Source organism: Mus caroli, unplaced genomic scaffold (assembly GCF_978045245.1).
Source record: "Mus caroli unplaced genomic scaffold, Mus_caroli_1 scaffold_8, whole genome shotgun sequence".
NCBI classification, from domain to species: Eukaryota; Metazoa; Chordata; class Mammalia; order Rodentia; family Muridae; genus Mus; species Mus caroli.
This window is the reverse complement of record NW_028227263.1, coordinates 102,974,532-103,002,351: the sequence shown is the minus strand read 5'-3', so window position 1 is coordinate 103,002,351 and position 27,820 is coordinate 102,974,532. Positions and strand designations below refer to the sequence as shown.

Sequence of the window (27,820 nt, the reverse complement as noted above, 5' to 3'; positions counted from 1 at the left end):
GGAGGACTTCCTAGTGGTAGAAGCTTGTCTCAGAAGTTAATGTATTTGCTTACAGACTATGAAGGTGGACTTCTAGTTTGAACTAAGGTTTCTACCCTCTGCTAGGGTATTGGCCTCAGGGACAGGATGACTGATAAAACCCTTTTCCCCAAACACTCTAGCCAGGGCAGAAGATAGAGACTGGAAATTTTTCTGTTGGAAATCTCTGCTGATGAAGACATAGAGGAAGGGGTTGAGGCAGCTCAAGGAGAAGGCAGCCCATGAGATGAGCTCTGTCTTGGGGTAGTGGGGCTGCTGTAGAGACATCAGAAGCACTGACTTCACCAAGAGCACCACCTTAAAAGGGAACCAGAAGACGAGGAAGGCGCTTACAACCACCAGCAGCAGCTTCTTGGACAGCCTTGCATGCACCCAGCCCTCCATCCGAAGCCTGGACCGAATGCAGTGGGCACAGACGCTGATGACAGTCAGGAGTACTAAGAAGCCAAGCAGCAAGTGGGTGATGGCTATTGCTGTCTGTCGCTTAGCAACCGTTGCACTTCAGTCCTGCCCTGTCTCTTTCTCTGAACTGAAGTGGAAGTAGCAGCATTCACAGCCATGTAGTTTCCCAGTAGTTCAGAACTTCAAGTATAGAGAGCAGGCAGCAGCTTCCAGCAGCCACACCACCATGGACAGCCATGTGGCTCGCTGCACCATTCTGCCCACACACGGTACAGGACCAAGATGCAGGGATCCACAAAGATGATCCACAGCAAATAGATGCTGATGAAGAAGGTGGGAACTAGAAAGGCCATGCAGAGTTTACAGATCAAGAAGGCCACCAGCCATGGACTATGATACACATGGAAATAGGCACAGACAAGAGAACAGTTAAGTCAGCCAGGACCAGGCTGAAGAATCAGATCATAGTGACAGTGCGGGCCATGCAGAACACAGCATCACACAGCCATCCACAGCACCAGCCCATTGCCTAGGACTCCAACAACACAGGACACAAACAGGACAGTGATGGTGAGCTAGCAGAGATACCACACCTCCACAGGCTGGCATTTCTTGAAGAAGAAGAAGAAGAAAAACCACATGTCAGAGCCACCAATGACATCTCACTAAAATTCATGCCCCACTCCCCAAGACAAAGATATTCATATCTTCACATTGTATGTGTGGGGGTGAGGGCTAGGGGTTCCTGCCTTGTAGATAAGGTCTCTACCACATAGCCACACCCAAGCCCCTCACTGGAGGTTTCTAGGCAATAAGGCACAAGAAATGACTAGCCAGGGGATCATAGGAGGATACTGAAACAGTGAAAATAATTAAGTGGAAATTCAAAAAGCTCAAAAAGCAATTGGAATTGTTTACATTTTACAGACGGGGGATGAAATTAATGACTTTGAAGACAAATCAATAGATATGAGAGAAGAGAAACCATGAAAGAAAAGCGAGTAGAATCTCAGGACATACACATGCTATTCTAGCTGCTCGGGAGGCTGAGGCAGGAGAGTCACAGGTAAAGATCTGCTTGACCTGCAGAATAAACTTAAGGCTAGGCCAGCCCAGGGAGCTTAGTGAGACCTATATCAAGGTAGATGTGAGAACAAAGCAGGAGATGCGGGTCAGGAGCTGCCCCTGCCTAGGATATCCCACTGAAGGGCAGGGGTGTGTTTTAGGGACACCCCTACCTAGAATTCCCCAGTAGGGACTGGGGTGTGACGCAACCATAGAAGGCTTGTGTGAGGCCCAGAGTTCAAGTCCCCAGAACAACACAAAACAAAACATATAAATACATAAATAAATAAACAAGAGGATTGGGAGAAGCTCTGTGACTCTACTCTAAAAGCATATGCATCCAGATGTGGCATATATCTGTAATCCCGAATTACAGATTGGGGGGTGGAGTATTAAAAAGGCATAGTATTTTAAGGCTAACCTTCAGATGGGGCACGCATTTCTAGAAATACTGACCTCAAATTTACTAAATGAAGTGGAAGCCATGAATTTACAGATACCAGTATCGACTCCCAGTCCAGAGGCAGCTGTGGCATTGGGGCAGAACGAGTTTGTCACAGCAGGTTACACCATGCCAGGAGGGGAGAGGGCTATAAGACAGAACAGGTCTGTAGACACAGCGTGGTTGTTGAAATGTTTGCTGCCCAGTTATGGGGACCTGAGTTTAGTCTCCGACACCCACACAAAAGCCTTGGCTGGGCAGTGCATCTTTCTAATCCCATTGTTGGGAAACAGAGACAGGAGGATCCCTAGGCCTCACGGGACAGACACTCTAGGCAACTCAATCCTGTGACAATGAGAAAGCCCTGTGAAAGTCAGACATCTGAGCAGGGACGGCCAGCCTCACCCTCTGACTCTGACGGTGCAGAGGAGTGGACCCTGCTCTCTGGATACAGTAGACAAACATTTTCTTACTAAGTCCCAGTACGTGGTTTTTGTTTTTTGTTTTGTTTTGTTTTTTTAAGTCTAGGTCTTGCTCAAACTGGCAATCCTCCTGTCTCAGCTTCCTAAGTACTAGAATTATAAGCATATGCCATAACACCAATCTTGTGTGATTTCCTCGCTCACAGCTGTCTTCTCGTCCCCACTTCTCACCCCCTGAACTCTCCAGCCCCACCCAGCACACACACATCCCAGCACACACACATCCCAACACACATCCTATGATGCTTGGGATGGAGGGCCAGTGTCAAACTGGGGACTCTGCCTCTGATGTCTATCGGTCCCATCAGCCTAGGCTGAGGCTCAGGGCAGGGTTGTATAGAGCAGGAAGCAGCTCACAAACTTGGGAGCAGATTATGTTCCAGGAAAAGATGTTGAGCAAGTATCATGATGACTCCAAAGATCAGTATCAAGACTGATCAGTGTGAGTGACACTCAATGTAGGGCTTGCTGGGCTCAGAAGCTTGGATCCTGGGGTCTTAAGAGCCACCTTCCAGGCACACTATGTGTGTCTTGGCTCTTCCCCTCTGCCATAAGATGTGCAAAGGACTAGATGAGTGTCTGTCACAAAGTAGGTATGCAATTAAATACAGTTGGCTCTCCTTATCAAAATAACTTCTGGGGGTAGGGCAGTCTGGGGAGATGGCTCAGTGGTTAAAAGTGCTTGCTGCTCTTACCAAGAAGTTTAGTTTAGTTCTTAGCTCACAACAATGTGTAACTGCAGCTCCAGGGGCTCCAGTGCTCTCTTCTGGGCTCTGTGGACACTACACTCATGTGCACATACCACAGCCGGATTTACACACACACATAATTAAAACTAAAGGCCCACCGTAACTAGATGTGGTGGTGGCGCACACCTTTAATCCCAGCACTTTAGAGGCAGAGGCAGGGGGATCTTTGAGTTTGAGACCAGCCTGGTCTACAGAGTGAGTTCTAGGATAGCCAGGGATACAGAGACTAACCCTGTCTCAAAAACAAACAAACAAACAAACAACAACAACAAAATATAAATGGTCCATAAAGACAAACAGAAGTCATTTATGTTTCATACACATTTTTTTATACACAGCCTGATGGTAACTTTGTAGTTTTCACAGGGATGCGGAGACTGTGACCCTCCCTTCAAGACAGGCCAAGAACTTTGCTCTGTGTCACACCAGTGCTCACAAAGCTCCAGGTTTTGAACAGTGTGGGTTCCAATTTGGGGATTGGGAATGCCCTCTAAAATGTCCTCCGAGGGCATGTGTGGCAGTCGGAAGGCTGGTACACTCTCACTCGAATTCAGGGAGATAACATTGAAGAAACCACAGCATTAAGGCCAGCATAGGCTATGTGGTGAGACCATGTATTAAAAAATGTAAAAGGGCTGGTGAGATGGCTCAGTGGGTAAGAGCACCCGACTGCTCCTCCAAAGGTCCAGAGTTCAAATCCCAGCAACCACATGGTGGCTCACAACCATCCACAACGAGACCTGGCGCCCTCTTCTGGAGTGTCTGAAGACAGCTACAGTGTACTTACATATAATAAATAAATAAATCTTTTAAAAAAAAATGTAAAAGAGGAAACTGAGGCGATGCCTCGGTGGATAAAGGGCTCGGTTAGCCATCAAGAGGACTGGAGTTCAAATCCACAGCTCCTGAGTGAAAAGTAGGCATAGCCAAACATGCATGCAAGCCCTAGCACTGGACTAAGGAGAAGGGCAGAGCAAGCAATGAGGGGTAAGGGGTGTGATAGTGCTCCCACCTAGACTGCTTCACAGGGAGTCAGGGGGCGTGACTGACATGCCCACCCTTCATCACTCAGGGAGGAGCAGCACGTGGCATGCTTACCCTCTCTCAGGCTTTTGAAGATTCATTATGATAGACGAAGTTTACTACATGGAATCTTGTGTTTTCTTCCTTTTTAAATCTTGCTTCTGTTGGGGTTGTGAATGCTATTTTTAACAAGTTATAATTGCTTATTGACAGTTAAAGAAGTGAAATCATTTTATTACCTTTTTTTTTTTTTAATGTATCTGAGTACACTGTAGTTGTTGTCTTCATACGCACCAGAAGAGGGCATCAGATCCCATTACAGATGGTTGTGAGCCACCATGTGGTTGCTGGGAATTGAACTCAGGACCTCTGGAAGAGCAGTCAGTGCTCTTAACCGCTGAGCCATCTCTCCAGCCCCTTTATTACCTTCTTAATGAGTAGTGTGTGTGTGTGTGTGTGTGTGTGTATACACTTCTGATCCTGCGTGCTAAAACCAGAGGAAGATGTCAGGACATGTTCTCCACCTTTATACCTTCAAGACAGGACTTCATACAGTTACTGGAGATGGCTGGTTTGGACATGACTAGCTAGCCAGTGAATGCTGAGACACCTCATGTGTCCAGTTCCTTCAGCACTGGGGTGACAGGCGTAGATGGACACGCTAGCTTTTCACATGGGTTGGGTGCTGGGGATGGACACATAGACTTTCACACGTGTGCAGCAAGCACTTTTCTCAGCTGTGTGCCCAGGCCCTCTCAGAGATTCTGTGTGCTACTCATGTAACTGGAGAACAGATCTCTGCCTATTTGTCCTAGTTTTTGTGCTTGTTGATTGACAGTGAGTACATACTTACATCATACTCAAATAATGACAGCTTGCTTGGTTCGCTTCTAGTCTTTGGTCCTAGGAGCCCAACCCAGAACTTGGCACATACTGGCATGTTCTCCATCACTGAGCTCCACCCTGGCCCCTAACTTCCCTTTTTCTCTTTTAAGATTAATTCTGTTGGGCTGGAGAGATGGTTCAGCGGTTAAGAGCATTGACTGCTCTTCCAGAGGTCCTGAGTTCAATTCCCAGCAACCACATGGTGGCTCACAACCATCTGTAATGGAACCTGACGCCCTCTTCTGGTGTGTCTGAAGACAACAACAGTGTACTCATATAAATAAAAAATAAAAAATAAATCTTAAAAGATAAAAAAGATTAATTTTGTTTTTAATTGTGTGTGTGTGTGGGGGGGTGCATGTGCACACGTGTACCTGCACAATATGAGTGCAGTGCCTGAAGAGGCCAGAAACAGTCATTGTATCCCTTGGAGCTGCACTTACAGGCAATTTGAGCCACCGTGTGGGTGCTGGGATCTGAGCTCATTGAGAGTTCTGAACTGCTGAGCTATCTCTCCAGCCTCTTCTTTTTTTATATTTTAATCAGGGTTACATAGCCTTTGCAGGCCTCAAACTCACTATCTGTGATGATAATGTTGAACTCTTGTGCCTTCTGCCTCTACCTCTACAGAGCTGGGATTAAAAGCATGCAGCATAGCATCCAGTTTATGCAGTGGTGGAGACACACCCAGGGCTTAGTGAATTCTGGGTAAACTCTCTCCCAACTGAGCTACATCCCAGTCAGCACAGACCACAGTGTTCTAAATCAACTCAGATACAAATTAATGGAGTCAGTTGAAGCCAAAAGCTAAAATAAATCTCCCTTCCTTACACAAACAATCTAAAAACACCCCAAACAACCTAATGGTGCACAGCAGTCATGCCCAGATGTGGCATCTTCAGAGAGATACTGCTCACTTGGGCATCCTGTGAGAGACTGTATGACAAAGACTTCATCAAGAGGCACCCTCAGGGACTTGGACTTTTAAAGGGCAAGCAGAGCTTCTCTTCGAAAATGTCAGTATCCCAAACATGAGGGAGTTCCAGATTAAAGCCAAGCAACAGGGGTGGTGGTGGCATGCCTGTCACCTCAGCACTGGAGAGGCCAAGAGAGGAGGGCATTAAGGTTCAGACCTGACTGAGTTAGACAGCAAGATACAGGACAGCCCCAGCTATGTAGGGAGGACTGGTCTTAAGAAAACAGAAAAAGAAGCAAAGAGACGTGTTCTGTAAAGGAGGTTACAAAGGCAGATACAAAAGCTGGTGCTGACCCCAGATGGCACCCTCGACTGATGAGGGATGGTCCTGTAGCAGATGCCACTGAGAGCACTGGGGACTGAAGGTTCACTGAGTTAAGTGCCTGCTGGCTAAGCACGAGGGCCTGGATTTGGATCTCAAACACTCACATAAAAGCCTGTGTGGTGGAATGTAAGCCCAGTGCTGAGGAGAAAGACAACAGGCAGATCTAGGGGCTGACTGGTCAGCCAGCCTAGCCAATCAGTGAACTCTGGGTTCACTGAGAAACCCTGTATCAAAAAGGAAGGAGAAGAGGGATTGAGGAATACAACATGTGGACCTTAACCTATGGGCAAAAATGCATGCGCATGTGTGCACACTCAACACACACACACACACACACACACATACACACACACAGAGAGAGAGAGAGAGAGAGAGAGAGAGAGAGAGAGAGAGAGAGAGAGAGACCACTGAGTTACCAGACCAAATTCAACTACCATCAAGAGATTAGATAAAGTGCTGTGTAAACATCAGGTTTACTGGGTTGGGTAGCTAGGTTACATAAGAACTGCTTCTATTATTTGGAAGTAAATGCAGAGTGACAAGCCAGTGGAAAATCTCCCTACTCATGGCCTGTCCCTGACCCTGGGACTTAGAAATCCCCACCCCGTTGTGACCTAGGGTTGACGGCCAAGCAATACTTCTGGCTTCATTGTACTTTTCCACCAGCTCACTGCACATGTTCCACAAACCCCCTAAAGCCCGCCCCTCGCCCAGCCCACTGTCGTCCCCGCTGCCCAACCCACTGCCATCCCCACTGCCCAGCCCACTGCCGTCCCCGCTGCCCAGCCCACTGCCGTCCCCATTCCTGCTTAAAGCAATCCATTCTCTGTTTCTCCTCAATAACTGTCTTGTGTGAGGTTCACTGTGTGGTGTGACTTTGTGGTATTCCTCAGTTCCCAATTGCTAAGATACCCTTGCACTGGGTACCCATTCAATGGTGCCATGACTCGAATAGGCTCTTCTGGTGCCTGTACTTTGTCTCAGGGTCTGAGCCACACAGGGACCCTGTCCTACATGTCCAGTCCAGGCTCGCCCTATGGGCTCAGCACATTCACCAGAGGCAATTTGGGAAACTTCCCCCTCGGCAGGTGCAAATACTTCCTTGAGTTTGAGGAAGTGACTGTTGAGCATCTGGCGCTCCTCTGGTACTCTTGGAGGCAGAGCTATGCCCAGCCAGAGCCTTAAAGACGCCTGCCGGGCCTCCTCGCCCACTCTGCTCGGACCCTTTCCTGAGCTCAGTTTCTCACCTTGTGGCTTCACTCAAAAGCCCTGGTACTGAGTCTCCATGGGCTATTATCCGTGACCATCGTTAAGTCTTTTCTCATTTCTGAATCTCAGGGACACCCTCAACTGCAGATTGTGTTCTCTGGTCAGTGTGTCTCAGTCTTTTTCCTGCTGTCTACATATCAAGATGTAGAATTCTCATTTCCTTCTCCAGGACAATGCCTGCCTCCGTGCCACCATGCTTCCTGCCATAACAATAATGGACTGAACCATCTGGAACTGTAAACCAGCCCCAATTAAATGTTTTCCTTTGTAAGAGCTGCTGTGGTTGTGGTATCTCTTCATTGTTGTGTGTAGTTTGTCACTCTACCTGCCTTTGCTCCATGATCAGCTGTGCTACCAGCCCCCATCCAGCTTCCCTTGAATCCACATATAAAAGACATACACACACACACACACACACACACACACAGTTGTTCCTTTTCAACTTGCCTTCTTGGCACAATTGCTGGGTGCTATTATCTCTCACCAGGAAAAGCGTGTCCTTACCAATTTCTTACCTCCATCTCTCCTACCTGCCCTAAACTTCAGTTGCTAAACTCCCCTGACCATCTGCCTATAGGAGCAGCCTGTGTGGTCACTCTGTTTTGAGATCTCAAATTGTTGCTTGGTTCTTCTCTCTCCAAAGCATGGTGAACTCCATTCTCCTCCCTTGCATCTCCCTGTCTGCCTCCAAGGACCTGGAAGTCCTTCCACCCAACAATTATCCCATGGCTTTCTTTACTGACAGATCAAGAACCAATTGGGGAACAGAACCTTAGCATCAGCACTGCCCCTTACACTTCCTGGCAATAAAACCCTAACTAAGAAACTCACCAAATTTCTCTGTCCTGGTTAGTCTTATGTCAACTTGACACACGTACTAGAGGTATCTGAAAGAAAGGAACCCCAATTAAGAAAATAAATCCATAAGATCTGACATTCTTTAAATCAGTTATTGATGGGAGAGAGCCCACTCCAATGTGAGTGGTTCCAACCCTGGGCTGCTTTTCCTGAGTTCTGTAAGAAAGCAGGCTGAATCAATGGAAAGAGAGGCCCATTGGACTTGCAAACTTTATATGCCGCAATATAGGGGAATGCCAGGGCCAAAAGAATGGGAATGGGTGGGTAGGCGCTATGGGGGACTTCTGGGATAGCATTGGAAATGTAATTGAGGAAAATATGTAATAAAAATATTAAAAATTAAAAAAAAAAAAGAAAGCAGGCTGAGCACACCATGGGAAGCAAGCCAGGAAGCAGCACTCCACATGGCCTCTGCATCAGCTCCTGCCTCCAGGTTCCTGCCCTGTGTGAGTTCCTGGCCTGACTTCCTTCAATGATGAACAGTGATATGGATGTAAGTCCAGTAAACCCAACTTGCTTTCTGGTCATCACATTTCACTGCAGCAGTAGAAACCCTAAGACATCCTACCACCTATGAAGCCCAAACCAGATGATTCCTCCACTACTTTCAATCCCATTAACAAACCTTCCCCTTATCCCTCCCAAACCATAACTTCTTCCCTTCTCTGGCCCCTCCTGTCTCCTCTTCTCCCTCTTTAGTGGGCAGGCCATGATAATATTCCTCCCTGGTACCCACTTTCAGTCTACCAGCAGCCTTCAGTCCTCTTGCTACTGGATCCCCCTGTCATTGGATGCCCTCTGCCTCCCTCTACCTGACCTAACCTAGTCCCAGTTCTCCTTTTATGGAAGGATGCTGGGGAGAACAGTTTGGTCAGTGTACAAGTCTCCTTCTCATTAAGTGAACTCTCTCAAATAGAAAAGAGACTGGGCTCTTTTCTTAAAGAGTACCAATGTATCTGTGAAGGCCTGGGTAACTGTTGTCTGTCTAGTCAGTCATTTTATACTGTTACAAGGGAACTTTCTCATCTGCTGTTACTAATGTTATTTTCTCCTGTGCTGTTACTAGGAAACTTTCTCATGCCCGAGTTGATTAACTATTCTGTTATGCTCTATGCTTTGGTGTTCTTGGAAACTAATCATAGTAGAAGTCAGAACTACATTGTATTGTTAGCCACAATAAGCTTGGACCCAAACCAACTGCCCAGCAGTACTTCCTGCATTTGTGTATAAGCTTTTATGGTATTTGCCTTTATAAGCTGCCCCTGGGATGGATCTCAACATAAGAGAGACATCTGCAGCAGTATAAGAAGCCATTTGGAGTAAAACTTCCATTTGAGTAAAAATCAAATAAAGTTTAAGTTCCCAAGACCTCCCTTGGAATTGACATCCTCCTTGACAGAAAATAGACGTGTACATGGGTACCTGACATCCTAGTTGGCAAGTTAAGACATGAATGTTAGGCAAGGCAAGTCCCACACCACAGTTGAGTAACCCAACTAGTGAGAACAGGCTAAATGAACAACGTATTCATGTTCCTAAAGAAGTCTCTTATCCCTAAAACCTGACTGGTGAAATAACTTGGCACAGGTGTTTTTGCATTTCAGGGATAAAAGTTCTATTGGATTCTGGCTAGGTGTTGCAGTTCAGCTCCTAAGTTTGAACTGTGTCCCTGACCAATCAGTTTTGGGATGTGTGTTCAATAAACCAGCGCTGTTTGACTGAGATTGATGTCTGAGTGGTTTGTGCTGCGATTCTCAAACCCCAACAATATCACGCAGTCTTACAACCTCACCTTCCATGACATTTACACGATTCTCACCAACAACCTTTTTCCCAGAGGAATGCAGAAGATTCTGGGACCAGGCTAGGGCACCAAAATAAAGCTGCCCACCTGTTATGGCTAGCTCTGGGGCTATATTGATGCTGATTCCATTCTCGGGGAGAGGCTTCAAAGAAGGAATGAGTCAGCACTCAGGTGATTTCCTGAAAGCCTTCTTCCCACCTTAATTTGTAAAATAAAGGCAAGAGCTGTTAATTGGGCAGATAAAGGGAAGGTGGAATTGAAAGTTGAATGAGAGAAGAAGGAGGAGGGGAGAGAGAGAGGATGATGGAAGAGGAAGTGTAAGGAAAGCTGAGCAGAAGCACATGGCCTGGAGAAACCGAAAGTTCTAAGGGGTCTCATAGATGGGAAGATGGTAGTGTAGTGGTAGATCTGCCCAGTCTAGGTGCACAGCATATATTCATATCAATTGAGTTGTGTTTTCACTGCCAGGCCATATGTGAGTTGAAGAATTACCACAACACACACCCAACACCCAATGGGCCTGAGGCAGACACCAGTGGGAACCCAAGGGGGCATTTGAGCTAGAGACCAATTTACTGCATGCCTCCTAGGAAGTCTGTAAGGCTGCCCTTAAAGCAATAAATTGTGAAAAGTTCCAAGAGATCATCCAGGACATGAAAACCCACCTCAATTTCTAGACCACCTCACAAAGGTCCTCTGTACCAATGTACCAATCTGGATCCCACAACCCCAAACAGAAAACAACTCTTCATTGTGGTCTCCCTTAACCCATCTGCTTGAACCTGCTTGCTCAAGGGTGGAGCTTCCTGCTCGTTCGTCCTGCCACGCCTACTGCTGGACCCTGCCTTTGCTGTTTGGAGGAGGCACACACGTGTTTGTCCTGCTACTGGACCCTGAGTTACTTGGCGGGAAATCGGGTTCCCTCCCCCTTCCTTTATAACTGAGTGTCTGGAAATAGTAAAATTGAGCTTTGATCAGAATCTTGTCTTAGCTTCATTCCCTTCTCTCGCTGCCTAGCCCCTCTTCTCTTCCAGGTTTCCAAAATGCCTTTCCAGGCTAGAACCCAGGCTGTGATCTGCTGGCCTGACACAATATTTGGCGCCCAACGTGGGGCTGAGAAACGGCAAAGGATTTTTGGAAGAGACACTGCTGGTTTGGAGCTCCATGGAATAATTAAAGGATAAAGGAAATTCATACCGGAGAAGGTATGGGCTAAGTTGAGACAGCGTTAAGCCCGAGCGCTGGTTCACTTAGGTTCAGCAGTGAAGCTTAAGAGGAGCTAGGCACAGGCGGTAGGCCGTGGCTCGAAAAAGCTACATTGTTAGGTGTGAGAAAGGAAAGGGTTTATTAAAAGGAAATTAATACAGGCGGATTGCCGCAGTTATAAAAACTGCATCATGAGGGAGGAAATTGTCCCAAATAGCAGGAGTACTCTGCCCCATTTTGTGTCTTGTTTAATGTCTGGTGCACCAATCTGTTCTCGTGTTCAATTCATGTATGTTCGTGTCCAGTCTGTATGAATGAATGTTCTATGTTTTATGTTGGATAATAAAGATGGTATAAAAAACTTTATCTGCAAAGCTGAGAGCTGCCACATGTTTCAGCCAAAAACCAGACACGTGGCAGGAGGGACCCTGATGGAAAAAATGTTCGTTTTAAGAAAAAACAGCGAGTACACAGCCTCTTAGTTTCGAATCTGATAAATGGTTCATAATTAATGTGTTTTACAATGGTAAAGTGCTTTTTTATTCTATGATTGTAGCTACAAAGATTAATATTCTAATTGGTCTAAAATTAACTGTTTCATTTGGTTCTTTTTTTATTGAAAATGTGTTCTGCATGTTTTCGCATTCAGCTCATAAGTTGTTGGTTAAGATTAATAATGGTTAATGTTAAATTTGATAACTCAAGTTTAGAGTCCTTCCGACACGTGGCCTAAGGCAGCCCTAGAGGCTAGGTCTCTAAAGATATTTCTAGTTTAGATAATGATTAATGTGGTTCCGATCCTAAATAGTAAAATTTAAGATAAGATTTAAAGCAATGCCTCTTTATTAAAGCATTAAAGCTTGCTTTAATAGGTATTCATTGGTATTAATTGATATCCAAACTTCGTAATATGATAGTAATGCTTCTAATATTGATTTTAACAGTGATAAATTGTTTTAAACTTAGGTTTTGCTTTCCCAAAGTTATAGGTATTATCCTAACCTTGCACAAAAAAACTTAAAAATTATGGTTAAAACTGCCATTGTTCCATTGACTGCAGCTTGCAGTTTGATTGCAAATTTAAGATTGATGCTCAGATTAAAAAGTATTTTACCTTTGAGTCAATACAGGGCTCTGGGCAGCCCCAGAGCGGTTTCTTTTGTTTTGCAAACAATGCCTAAAAAGGTTTTTCCCTGTGTTCAAGAAAATTTCTTTTTAACAGTGTTACAGATCTATTCAGATGTTTAAAATAATGCTTAAATTCAAAGATTTTTGCTTCTAGTAAACTGGTAATCACTAGAAAATTTTGCCTCTACATATGGCTAATATAGCTTTACATTATGTAAGAAAAATGTTTATTTCTGCTTCTTTACAAGAAGCCAAAAGTTTTAATCTTTCAGTATATATTGTTTCCTAAATGGAATGTATTTTATTAACTAATGCTTCTCAAGGGAAGTTTACCTTAAATCCTTGCTCTCACCCAAAAGATTCAGAGACAGTATCCTTTTATTATTTAGTGTTTTAGTTTACTACAAAAGGTTTTACAAAAAATAAAGAAAGCTTTTATAATTGTTGTTAATTGGTAATTAAAAATTAGTTGTGCCCAAGACAATTCTTTGGCCAGAAAAAACATTATTGTAAAGTTATTTTTCTCATCCTCCCAGCCGATCGTTGGCCCACGTGGGCCCAACTAGCTGCTGTGGGACGAAGTCTTAAGACACACAGTTGCCCCTGTTCCCAGCACAAATAATCTGGTTGTGTGCTGTAAATGGTGTTTTAAAATGCTGAACAATCATAGTCAATGCTATATCTCTGAGCTCATAATTACTTAAAATTGTTCGTCCCTCAGATACTATTAATTCTCAAATTTACAATTGCTTATACATATTTCTAGTTAATAAATAAATAAATAAATAAATTATGTACGTGTGACTCTTAATAACTTTTCAAGCTTTCTAGTTACAACCGTTCCTTAAGAAAAATGATTGAAAGTGCAATTAGTCACTGCCCCTTTACAGCCAAATATTTAAAATGTTTTGTCCAACAAGTTATTAATTCAAAGGGTTAGATATTGTAAAATTTTAAACTTTAACCTCTTAAAAGACAAAAGAGAGAAATTGTATCCCCATATATACTATTTAGTGCATTTCCATGCACACTATTTAAAACATACCTTTATTTTCAAAATTTGAAATTAAAATGTCAAATTTAATAAATGCTTTTTAGTATCTTAAAAAGGTCTACTTATTGGCTTATAGATTGATCCTAAAACAGCTACCTTATTAAGAAAGGGAAAGACAGGTTCTCTCCACAGAACGCTGCAGAAGCATATTAGTAAATTGTGTGCCGAGTCAACAGGTAAGTTAACTCAGTGTCCTGATTAAAAGGACTAAAAGATTAAATTCATGTTTTAGATCCATCCTTGCTTGTCATTTTTCCAGTTTAGACTAACTTCTAGCCTTTTAACTTTATGGCAATAGTACATCAGAGACTGTATATTCAGACTTAATAAAATTAGTCATTTAATAGAGTCATAATGATTTTTCACTTTTCTTCAGTGTGACCAGCCATTCTAACTCAATCTTAGACTGGTCTAATATTCAGTCCAATTATTAGAGATTCCTATATTCTAAATTACCTAGCAAAGTTAATTCAGAGCATATCCCCCAAGGTCACCAAAGGCTCATCTTGCCTTCACCTTATTCATCCTAAACTTCTTGCAAACTGATATTAAAGGTCAGTCTGCAGCGGATCACCACTGACATCCAGTTACTTCTAATTCTTATTGATTAATAAATTGGAAAAACCCCCTAACTACGAATAAAAGGATCCGGTTCTAATCTGGGGAAAGGGCTCGGTTTGTGTTTTTTCGAGAGATTAATTAGTCAGATGAACACACATTCCAAATCTTCTTGTAAGTATCACCTTGAGGACTAAAATTCCTCTTTTGCTTAAAATTCAGCTGGAAACTGAAGCTCCCAGAAAAGCTGTTTTCCTGCTACTCTCTGAGCCAGCTCCCCCACAGGAGGCCGGAGACTAGCCTTAGCTTTAAAATTTGCAACTGAATAAAGTACCTTGACTTCTCCAAAAAGAAAATTTGCATTGCTACTCTCTCATTGTCTAGATTTCTTTCTTTTCTCAAGCAGATCAATCTACATTCTCCACCGGACCTGCAGGCGTGCCTTCTCCTCCCCTAAGAGCAAACAGGTGGTACTGCTAATCTCCCTTCCAAGGACATTCCAGCACGTGGCTTTCAGTCTGAGATAAGATTTAGATTTACCAAGAGATCTAGGAAAGTAAAAATTTCATATATTTACAGAGATTAGTTCTTATTTTGATAGAGATGGGCTTAGTCCCATAGCTGGCCTCTGGCTTTTCACCCTTGCTGTTACTGCAAGGTGTCCTTAGTTCCTCAGGCTTGGGAATAACAGGGATGAGGAGAAAAGACTTCCAGCTCCTATTTTAACCACAGTTAGTGGTGTTAATAATGACATAATTCTTGTCTAGGCCTTGCTAAATCTGAGGTTGACAAGTCTCATATAGAGACCGCGCATCGCTCAGAACTGCGCGTACTGATTCATAATCATATGAATACAGTATGGGTACCGCTTGGCGCAGGAGATTACTGCGGGGGAAGGTCCAGCTTGACCGTTTCTGAGTTCCCTGTGCGACACACCTGATTTGAAGGAGGTTGGTATCTGATTCCAGCTAAAAACCAAAAATACCTAAGGCTCTGCCTCCCCTCCCCAAAAGATACCAAGAGCCACAGATGTGAGTTGTTATAATGCTCACGGGAGGAATCGGGTCAATGTCCACCCAAGTCAAGGCCCACTCATCTACGGATGAGAAAATCATTTGATCACCTCAATTAAGCGTTGCCTATTTTAACTTAATTAATAGGGGGGAGAGAGGTTGGAGACCTTACTGTCGAAAGGGCAAGCCCTTTACTGCCTCCCACCCAAATAATGTTTCCCTGCCTGTCATCCAAAATTGCGGAGAAATATCAGCTCAGTGTTATTCTAAATTTGTTTAGTCAAACTTAGCCAGGGTTCCAACGCCCTACTTAAAATGCAACCAGGAAGTTACCTATTCAGCACTAATTAGCATTATAAAGTCAGAGCCTATTCTGTTGTTAGTGGTTTACTAAGATAATAAGGACAGTCTTAGCCAGATACAGTTTACCATTAGAAAAGTTAGGGAATCCCATGAAAACAGGTTTTTTCTTTAGCCCTAAGAACTCAGGCAGAACTATTGAACATAGATAATTTTTCTGCCTCAGGCCAGCCCTTTCTTTTTTTTCTTTTTTTGTTAACTAATGGGAGGATATGTGGTCTCCCTTAACCCATCTGCTTGAACCTGCTTGCTCAAGGGTGGAGCTTCCTGCTCATTCGTCCTGCCACGCCTACTGCTGGACCCTGCCTTTGCTGCTTGGAGGAGGCACACACGTGTTTGTCCTGCTACTGGACCCTGAGTTACTTGGCGGGAAATCGGGTTCCCTCCCCCTTCCTTTATAACTGAGTGTCTGGAAATAGTAAAATTGAGCTTTGATCAGAATCTTATCTTAGCTTCATTCCCTTCTCTCGCCGCCTAGCCCCTCTTCTCTTCCAGGTTTCCAAAATGCCTTTCCAGGCTAGAACCCAGGCTGTGATCTGCTGGCTGGACACAACACTTCATGAGCCACTTCTCCTCCCAGAGATTCCCTGACATTAGAGACAAACTTAAAATGTTTTGTGCCCCGATGTGTTCCCCTTTAACACCCCAATACTTGTGGTTAATAACCCAATGGCACCTACCACTTGGTTCAGGATCTCCAACTCCTTCCCTCTCAGAGGTTCTTCTTCACCCATATACTCTCCTCTCCACCAAGCCCTCGGGAAGCTCTCATTTCTCTGTCCTAGACCTCAAAGGATATCTTCTTTTCCATTCCTCCATTCCTCTCGACCCCAAGCCACCAAATATCTTTACCTTTAATTGAAATGACCCACACATTAACCTTTCTATCCACCTCACTTGGAACATCCTACCCTAGGGCTTCTGGAACAACCTGAATTTATTTGGTCTGGATGTGGCCTCTGATTTAATCTCTCTCTCTCTCTCTTCCTGACTTTAAGCTTATGCTATACAGAAATGATCTTCTCTGTAGTGCCTCCTACAAATTAGCCAGGCTGCTACCTCAACTCTACTAAACTTCCTGTCTAGCTGGGGATGTAAGGTCTCACTCTTTAAGGTCCAGCTGCCAACCCCTCAAGTTACTTATCTGGGACTAAATATGACTTTAATTCATAAGGGTATTATTACTCTAGATAGAAAATGCCTAATTCAGACACTCTCCATCCCCACCACAAAGGATGAAACCATATCCTTCTTAAGGTAGCTGGTTTCTTACATTCTTGGTTATCCTCTTTCTTCCTTCTTCCTCATTCCCTATATGAGGTGGCCTCCACATGAACCCCTCCTTGTGCCCATTTCCAAGCTTTTTCATAAGCTTTAACAGGCCCTACCTTCCAGATATAACCTGCTCCCTTCTCTCTATATATTACAGGAAAGGAGGGATATGTCCTCAGGGTCCTGGGTCACCATCTGGGACCTTCCTCTGTGCCTGCTGCATACTGTGTTGTCTATTCTCAATTGTCAACTTGACTATATCTGGAATTTCCTACAATCTACAAATGGAGGGCACACTTGACTGGAAACTTGTGGCAGAAACATGCCTTTGATCTTTATCTTGAAGCTGGAAGACAGAGGCTTTTGATCTGGACCTTGAGGTGGGATGACAGATACTTTTGATCCAGATCAACACATGCCTTTAATCCAGATCTTGAGACATAGTTGTCATGCTTATAAAGACCTATAATGAAAAAGGATTAAAGTCCAGGCATTGTGTTGGCACACAACTTTAATGTCAGCACTCCAGAGACAGAGACATGTAGATCTCTGAATTCAAAGCCAGCCTGGTCTACTGAGCAAGTTTCAGAACAGTCAAATTTAGGCAGTGAAGGAAACTACTGAAAACAGAAAGCTGGTGAAGATATAATTGAACAAAGAGGCCCATGTTCCAGCCCCCAACAAGCAGCTGAATTTGGCAGCTTAGGCCACGTGCCTGGCTTTAGAATCAAGGATGGAATATTCTTCTGTGACTAAGGAAAGCCTCCGAGGCCAGGAATGTGTTAGGAGTGTCTCTGTATAGAGGCCTAGAGAGACCATCGTGTAAAAAGGGTTATGAAACCTCCCTCTTTGAGTAAGGAAAGCTGCTGAGGCCAGGCACGTGTCCCTGCATGGAGGTCCAGAGGCCATTGTGTGAAGCTAGCTGTGAAGTTGAAGCCTGGATTGCCTTGGAGACCCCAAGAGGTTAGAGATGCCAGGGCTGTGGGATACCTGCTGAGGAGAGCTGCTAACAAGAAGTGGAAACAACCTATAAGAAAGAAGTGTGTTGCAGTCAACAAAGCTGAAAGGAGTTGGAGATCTGAAGAGCATTTTGACATCCGACATGGGGATGCAGAGTCTGGAGTTTGCCTGACCAGTTTCCAGTCTTGCTTTGGTCCAGTCTTTCCTCACTATGCTCACCTTCTCATGTTTTGGAACAGTAATGGACATCCTATGCCATTAAATGTTGGGAGCATGAGGTCTGTTTTTTATTTTGATTTTATAGGGGGTTACAGATAACAGATTGCATGAATCTCAGAAGAGACTTTTAAACATTGTTGAGACTGTGATAAACAATGGGGACTTTTGTTGTTGGAATAACTGCATCTTGCCTTATAGTATGGCTACACATCTATGGGGGCAAGGGATTGGACTGTGGTGGTTTGAATAGGTATGGCCCCCATAGACTCATGTGTTTGAATGCTTCACCCATAGAGAGTGGCACTATGGATGTATATGTATATGGAGTATGTCACTGTGGATGTGGGCTTTGAGGTCTCCTATGCTCCAGCTCTGCCCAGTATATAATCCAGTTCCTCGTTGCTGCCTGTGGATCAAGATGTAGCTCCTTCCCCAACACAGTGTCTGCCTGCATGCTGTTGTGCTTTCCACCATGATGATAATGAACTAAACCTCTGAAACTGTAAGCCAATCCCAATGAAATGTTTGCCTTTATAAGAGTTGCTTTGGTCATGGTGTCTCTTCACAGCAATGAGACCCTAACTAAGATACATACTTACTAAAAAAATTAGACCATACTACCCAATAGTAGAATGATACCCACTGGTAGTATGGTACCCAATGGTAGTATGATACCCAGTAGTAGAATGGTACCCAATAGTAGTATGATAGAATGGTACCCACTGGTTGAATGGTATCCAGTGGTAGAATGGCACCTTGCCTGTGTGCTCTGGCTGCTTATTTGTGAATCAAAAAAGTTAAACTTTGGATCACCTACTACTCTCTTCTCTTCTTATCACTTTTCCCAACACCCAAATGTAAAGGGCTTCCAAACACAACCTCTTTCCCAACATCTCTCCCTTCAGGTAGCACTGATAGAGGATGGTACATTGATCTGTCAGCTATGCCCACCCCTTGACATTTCAAACCTCCTCCCCTGGCCAATCTCAGCATACTCCCCATTTCATTCTTGCGTTGGGACCTAGAAGAGCTACTACCTCATCCCATACACATATATGAAGGTGTGTCTCTGACCTTCCTCACCAGCCTAAGTAAGGTAACTTCTGATTGGTTTAATAGAGTCTTTTAATCACTGAGCCAAGTCTCCAGCCCTTCACACTACCAATTTTTAAAAAGCTAGAAGGGCAATTATAACAAGGGCTTCCACTAGTCAGAGACACCAGCCTTACTGGGTAGGCATGATGGAGTTTAGAAATGGCTTTCCATTTGTGTACTCATTGGCTTATTAATTAGCATAGTGAATGCTAAAAATGAGTTTGAATTGGTGAATTGGTATGCAGTGTTGGCTAGAATATCTTAGATACTTCTGCCCTTCTTTGAGCAGATTACAGGGATCAAGTGTACATTGGGGACTGGATGTGCACTGTAATGACCCTGCCTTCAGGGACTGGTCTAGGGCTCTCATTTCTAGGGCTGTCAGAATATTGTTTTCCAAGGACATGGTCAAGTTGACCTCAAACGAACCTTGTACAAATGGTGCATTAGGCAGGACTTCTGGGCAGAGAGAGGAACTCTGGGAAAGAATCAGGCATTGGGGATTCACCAGGGTAAATCTAAGATGTACGAGCTAGTTGGGAACAAGCCAGCTAAAACCTGTCTTTCATAAATAATAAAAAGTCTCTACATCATTACTTGGGCAACTGGTGGGTCGAGACAGCCTGACAATAATTGGCACCCAGCATGGAAGGCATAAATCCAAGTTTAGAGCCTGAGAAAAGTCCCACGTAGAAATGGGTGGGTGGGTGGGGCACCACAGCATTTCCCTAGTGACCACATGCTGCTCTGAACACAGAGGGAGACTAGGTCCCTTTAAGAAAGAGCAGATAAGCACCTCACTTCATGGCCTGCAAGCGAACGAACGAGAGAGACAGAGACAGAGACAGAGAGAGAGAGAGACAGAGACAGAGAGAGACAGAGAGAGACAGAGAGACAGAGAGACTGAAGAAAGAAAAGTGAATGTGGACTGTCTTAAAAAGAAATATTAAGTTTGAATAAAAATAAAGTGAAGTCTCTGATGGAAGGAGAGAGTTAGAGAGATTAAAAAGGAAATATTTTCTATGTTAAAAATGGAGAATACAATGACAGAGGGCACTTTGGCCCCATAAAGTTTCATTTCAGTTGCTGTATCATGGAATTAATTACAATGTGTTCAGTAATGATCATAGTTTTCTATATCTTCTCTAAAGAAAAATCAGAATAAGGAGAGAACTGAAAAATTGAATGCTAGGTTACAAGTAATAGAAGATTCTTTGAATCAGAATTAAAAAAAAAAAAATCTTCAGAGGAATCCAATCTAAAGCCTATGGCGCCGACTTCTGATGAGATTACAGAATGGCAACCCATAGAGATAGAATATTCTGAATTAAGAGTACAGATTAGGTTTGATGATGCCATCTTAGAGCAATAACATACAATAGCTTCTGTGTTTCATTTTGTAGGGCTTGGAGAATTAAAATATGTACATGTGTTAACACATCATACAATTGATACCTACTCAGGATTTCAATGTGTTTATAAGCCTTGAGTTCTAAGAAGGCTGACTTTGGGACTGCACATTGATTAGAGATGGTAGCTATCTTGGAGATGCCTTTGCAGATTATCTTAGGGTTTCTGTTGCTGTGATGAAACACCACGACCAAAAAGGAAGTTGAGAGGAAAGGGTTTATTCAGCTTATACTTTCAACTTGCTATTCATCACCAAAGAAAGTCAGAACAGGAACTCAAACAGGGCAGAAACCTAGAAACTGGAACTAATACAGAGACCGTGGAGGGGTGCTTCTTACTGGCTTGCTCCACATGACTTGCTCAGCCTGCTTTCATATGGAACCCAGGAAGGACCACCAGCTCAGGGATGGCACCTCCCACGATGGGCTGGGCCCTCCCCATTGATCACTAATTGAAAAAAATGCCTTACAGCTCAATCTCATAGAGGCACTTCCCAAATGAAGCTCCTTTCTCTGTGATAACTCTAGCTTGTGTTGACACACAAAACCAGCCAGTACACAGATTAAAGCTGATAATGTTCCAGCATATGAATCCAATCAAATGCAACAATTAAATAAATATTATAACATAAAACATACTACTGGAATACCTTAAAATCCTACAAGGCAAACAATTGTGGAGAGATCTAACAGGACTATAAAGGAAATGCCCATTAAACAGAAGGGGGATATAAGGTCTCCCAGAGATAGATTAAATAATGCCTATTGACTTTAAATTTTTTTAATGTCATTTAGGCAGGTAGCACAGCTGCTGAAAAACACTGGATTTTAGAAAGGACTGCAGAATTAAATCAGCCTATACATGTGATAACCTCAGAATGGATTCAGGAAATGTGTTGTGTTGGGGGCAGGTTATGCCTTTGTTTCAAAAGGAAATAAAAAGCCGAGATTCCCTCAAAATTAATAAAGATTAGATTTGACCAGGGGAGACCTCCAGAAAATCTTGGCAGACACACAGGAAGATACCAAGAACAAAACAGTGATGTGCGTGCTGTTCCCTTCGCATAGCAACAGTTGGGAGACTGGCTGAGACTGTTTTCTTGGCTACAGAGTTCTCAAAACGTATTATAACATGCCATCCTTTCATATGGCATGAATGGACATTTCTATCACAGTTTGTTCATGCAGTCCAAATGGACTTATAAAGTTTGCTCCCTTACCTGCTAAAACATAGAGCAGAGAATCATCTTTAGCTGACTTGTGCCCACTGCCTATCCCATACAAGTGTAAATGCAGAAATGTGTATCACCTTTAAAAGTTAGTGTGTTTGCAAAGCAAATAGACCAGGCACCACTGAAGATAAGACACAAAGTCCAGGTGATCCAGTCTCACAGACTGCCTTTAGTTGCTCAAAGATCTGCATCCAGAACAACTTCAAGACAGCTAGCTAAGATGGTCCAGCCTCAGAGACTGTTCCAGCCAGGACATCAGTTAAGCCCTGCACTTTCCCATCAAACAGAGACTGGACAGCAAATGATGCAACTAGTTTTCCCAGGACCTGGACAATGTCCCAATTTTCTTAGGGCCCCAGAAAGGTACTGTCACTCCCAGACAGCAGGAAACAATTTTAAGAGTACAATGACCCAATTCCCTAGAGGTGGATGATGGATGTTTATCATTGTGTAAGGGGGTTGGTTAAGTTGCTAACAGTCTTAGTCAGGGAGGAAACAAAGTAAAGGAAGTTAGATTCAGGGCTCTCTCTCTCTCTCTCTCTCTCTCTCTCTCTCTCTCTCTCTCTCTCTCTCTCTCCCTTTCCTCTATTGTTCTTTCTCCTATCTAGTGTTACGGGGAAAGGGGAATGACACAAAAGACAGTATACAGGAATAGTAGATAAAAGGGTAGATTATCGAATCTACTTTTAAATTAAAGAACATCAACAAGCCAAATGTTTTACTTTGATATAAATTATTATATATTAATACAAATTTAAGGTTATATTTTGCTACAACATACCGTATATTATGTTTCAGCTCTTGTCTTATTGTACCTATGCAGCTCATTTTAAAATGTAATGTAAGGGCTGGAGAGATGGCTCAGTGGTTAAGAGCACTGACTGCTCTTCCAAAGGTCCTGAATTCAATTCTCAGCAACCACATGGTGGTTCTCAACCATCTGTAATGGGATCTGATGCCCTCTTCTGGTGTGACTGTAGACAGCAACAGTGTACTCACATACATAAAATAAATAAATAAATTTTTTTAATGTAATGTAAAGTTCTAGTTCTTAAAAGCTACCATCATAAACTGGTTAGGATAATTAATAAATGCAAGTTAATAGTAAGTCAAGCAAGTTTATGGTCATGTTAGCTACTAGTTTAGTTAATTGCAGAAATTAGCCTTATTTAACTTCCTGTAGATGTTTTCAAAGTTAAAGAGATAGTAAATAGCTAGAAACAAGCAATGTTTGCCTATTCAAATACACTTTAGATAGGTAGAAGCTCTTCAAAAACCTCAGAGAATCTATAGAATTTGGCATTTAAAGATGCTTTATTAGCATAAGGCCTTTCATGACAGTGCGACATGTGTGCTCCTGGCAGCACCCCTCCTACTTCTAAGAAGATGATGGCATCACAGAACCTCCATATGGAGTTTGCTTCTATGTGACAAAACTGCCACCAGGCAAAGGACTGCCCTTGCCTCAACTGCTGACTGCACGATGTCCAAACTGTAGGCCAGCAAGACTCAGGGAAGTCAACTGCCAAACTTTGCCAAGACAAGGTAGGCCAGTCCTTCATAGTTCCTGCTTCACAGAAAAGTCTGTCTGATATTCTGGGCCTGTAGGCTAAAGATGGATGCTCTAGTGTTGCAGAGGAACCTTGGGTGGCTGTGCAGGCAGCCAGCAGACCCTGCATTTCTATAGCTTTTAAGGCTGTTTGCTCTGCCCTTTCTATCTACTCAGATAATATTTATCCTCCTCAGGACTCTGATGGGTTTGAAAACTGCATAGTTATAGTCTCACATATAAGCTTAAGTTGTTTAGTATTTAACAAAATAGTCTAAGGTCTAAGATGTTTTTAGGTTGATAAACAAAAGTTATAGAAAGTGATTTAGGTACAGACCCTTGGACTCACCAAGATAGGATAATAGTAGAGTACTTTCTCCAAGGTTGTCAAGTACAAATGGACTAGCCATTGTGAATGTAATTCTTACCTGATAGTTCTCACAACTGTTCTTTTTTTTTTTTTGGTTTTTTCGAGACAGGGTTTCTCTGTGTAGCCTTGGCTGTCCTGGAACTCACTTTGTAGACCAGGCTGGCCTCGAACTCAGAAATCCGCCTGCCTCTGCCTCCCGAATGCTGGGATTAAAGGCGTGTGCCACCACGCCCGGCCTCACAACTGTTCTTATTGTCTATAGTTCATAGATGTTAAAAGAAGAGCCTTTTGTTAGATCAAAAGGGGGAGATGTTGGGAGAATCTTTTTGTACACTGTGTGTAGATGTCTCTGTCCTTCCTCACTTGACTAAGGCACATTCTGATTGGTTTAATAAAGAACTTAATAGCCAATAGCTGTGCAGGAAAGGATAGTCGTGACTTCTGGGCAGAGATTGGAACTCTGGGAAAGAATCAGGCATGGGGATTCGCCATCCAGATTCAGAGGAAGAAAAATGAGCCAGGAGTGAGGAGAGATAATCAGTTATGTGGCATTGAGGCCGATTAGTATGAATGGGTTAATTTAAGTTATTCAAGTAGCAGGGAACAAGTCAGCTAAGTGCAAGCTTTCATAAATAATAAAAACTCTTCACACCATTACTTGGATGGCTGGTGGTCGAGATGGTCCAGTGATAATACATATCTCACATGTCAAAGCCATCGCCTACATCTTAAACCCATCTTCTCACATCTTAAACTCAATTTTTCAAAACAGTGGGGTGAGTTCTTTTTGCACTTCACTGTGGAGAGCCGTGCCGCAAGCAATCTGGCCTCCACTGTGCCTAACTAGTAAACAAGCCTTGTACGCAGGTGCGAGAGTGAACTCACGCCTAGTCACTGCCCACTTCGGGGCGTAGTAATGGGGTGATGGGCGAGCAACGAATCAGGAGCCGACATGCCACATCAGGTGCTGAAACGCCACGGCTGAGGGCTATATAAGCAACGCCATTTTCTGGGGTCAGGGTCTTCCCTCCTGAAGAAGCAATAAAGTTTTGCTGCAGAAGATTCCCGTTGTCCCGTGTGTGTTCTTGCCGGTGAGAACGATAGCTCCGGTCACTTCACTTCCCACAGGCCCTTGCTCCTTTAATCTCCAGAAGATCTAGAAAAATGAGACCTCACACAGTTGGCTGTGCTCTACCCCACTGGACTGAGCCTTGCTCCCTCCTCCTCCATGTCTCCTTATCTACACATGTCTTGTGTAGCTTTTACACGTGGGTGTTTAATGTCTAAGAGACCCCTACCTCTAACCAACAGCCCATCCTAATAGGGTTGGGAAACTGCTCCATAGCAAGCTATCAAAGGCTGGTCCAGTTCCTTACAGCTCCCTTATCCATCTCTTCCTCATTGGCGCTTACCCCCATATCTGTTTTCCCTCTGACCAAAAGGAAGATGTCTTAGGGTTTCCATTGCTGGGAAGAGACACCATGGCCAAGGCAACTCTTATAAAAGACGTTTAATTGGGGCTGAGTTACAGGTTCAGAGATTTAGTCCATTCTCATCATGGCAGGAAGCATGTCAGCATGTAGGCACACGTGATGCTGCAGAAGGAGCCAAGAGTTCTACATCTTGATCTGAAAGCAGTCAGGAGAAGACTGACTCTTTCCCACTGGGCAGAACTTCAAGGCTCCCCCAAAAGTGACTTAGTTCCTCCAACAAGGCCACCCCTCCTCCTAACAGCACCATTTCCTATAGGTCAAGCCACCACAGGAGGTTAGTGTAAGAAATGGCCAGAAACTTACAGATGTCACCTATATTGGTCCTGTAGATACTATGAGACAGATCTGGGCTGTCCTGATCCCCCCTCTCATTTTTACCTACAGGAGGGATTCTTTCACCTCTACATTCAAGACCTGAGGGATACCAGATGGGAGGAGTGTGTCCCTGGAAAACTGTATTATGACCTGCTCAGCAAGTACGTAAACACAGTAGGCATGATCCAAATACAATGAGTGTGCACCCCATTTTTTCCACATCTAGGTATAGAACAATAGAAGATGTGAGTCAGCACTCATCAAGGCTCTCTCTCACCCTCCTAGTGTCTCCCCTCTTGGATGCTACTGAGCCTGCCTCCTTCTCCTCAAGGTCACTCCTCTCATTTCAGACCTTAACCTCTACATACCAGACACAAACCAGTGCTCTGCCTGGCACTGATGCTCTGCCTGGCTGCTTTTGAGAACGCTGGCCGGGCATCCCTCCCAGATCAAGCTCACAGCTGCCCCTTGTGGCTTCATTCACCAACTCTCCCCTCATTACCCCCGTCAATGACTCTGATTCAGATATCACTACTGCCCCTCATGTCTCCACCTCTCTCTCTCTTCACTACTGCAGTCTGCTCTAACTCCTTGGAGACACACTTTGTAGGCATGGTGGATGCCTCAGACTGTAATAATTCCCCAACCCTCAGCATTACCAACCAGCCTCTCTACCCAGATGTTCACAATGCCTCCATACTCTGTGGCACTCAGATTTACGATTGCCTACCCTCTGGGTGGTCTGGGACTTGTGCCCTGCTATTCCCCTTTCCAAAACTAGGGGTAGCACCTGGTGAAGAATTCCTGCTAGTTCCCATCACGGGATTTATAGTGGCAGAGGTACAGCATGGTGGACGAGCCTTTCAAACCCTACCCCTTTCCCCAGGCCTAGGTATAACAGGCACCAGCACTGGAACAGCTTCCTAACAATCTGCATCGAGTTCCTTCACCGTTCATCCAAGACCTCCAATCAGGGGCTCAGACCATTCTCACCTGCCAGGGCCAAACTGACTCACTGGCCACTGTATTGCTACACAATCGACAAGGACTAGATACACAAACCGTGGAGAAGGATGATGGCCTTCGCCTCTTCCCCAGGGAGAAATGTTGCTTATATGTCAATCAATCTGGTATAGTGAAAGACAGGGCCTGACAAACCCAGATAGATCTCCAAAAGCATAAAGAACAGCTCGATGCCACTGGCCAGTGGATTGTTGACAGTCCAAGGTGAAAATGGATATTGCCCTCCTTAACCCCCACTTTCTCCTCCCTTCTTAAGTCCTACTAATTGTACCCTGTATTAAAAACTTCTTCTCTGGATTTTTTTTAAACAACAAATTCAAAAGATTTCTAACCAGATTTTTTTTTAAAAGGTGATTAGGGGAGTGGAGCTAAGGATACCAGAAAGTCTGAGCAATTCACTTTCGACTCCCCCCCCTTTTTTTTAATATTTATTTATTTTATGTAAGTACACTGTAGCTGACTTCAGACACACCAGAAGAGGGAATCAGATCTTGTTACGGATGGTTGTGAGCCACCATGTGGTTGCTGGGATTTGAACTCAGGACCTTTGGAAGAGCAGTCTTACATGCTGAGCCATCTCACCAGCCCCTAACCAGATATTTAATCAGTTTTTATTACAGGATCATCAGCCCTGACTGTAGAACCAGAGGCCTACCACCCATGATTATGACCTGATGGTGAAGATCAAGTTAGTCCTAAGCTCCTCAACGCCCCCCCCCCCAAACAGCAAAGAAGTAGTTTAACAATAACATCACCCCCTTCCCTAACCCTGGATTGGTTATCAACAGTAAATTAACAAAAAGGGAGGAATGTAAGATAACAGGCCAGTAGAAAACTCAAAGACCCTGCTCCTGGCCTGTTCCTGATCCTGGGACTTGAAAATCCCCACCCTCATGACTCGGGGTTAATGTCCAAGCAACACTTCCAGCCACTCTGTACTATCCACCAGCTCACTGCACATGCTCCACAAACCCTGTAAAACCCGCCCCTCTGCCCAGCCCGATGCTTCGCACTTCAGAACATGCCTCTAGTCATGCTCCCATGCTGGTATGGTAGTAGAGACAGGGAGACAAACACTAGACAGTCATCCTAAGTTAGAGAACGATTCATGTCCAGGAGAGATGTCTGAGGAGACCGGAAGGGAGCTAAGCAGCTGACACCCAACTTACCTTGATCCCCATAGTGACTCACAGGCACCTTCACTCATGGCTTCTCTTGAGCCAGTCAATGCTTGTGGCTTCAAAA

General features: G+C 44.0%; 1 protein-coding gene across 1 annotated transcript; it reads right to left on the bottom strand.

Moving 5' to 3' along the window:
- Positions 1-72: 72 nt before the first annotated feature.
- Positions 73-27,756, bottom strand: Gpr32 (G protein-coupled receptor 32). Its single transcript, XM_085842451.1, is given in 6 exon segments — positions 73-701; positions 704-829; positions 832-946; positions 948-1,016; positions 5,651-5,719; positions 27,745-27,756. Coding segments are annotated over 6 exon segments (1,020 nt in total).
- Positions 27,757-27,820: the final 64 nt, after the last annotated feature.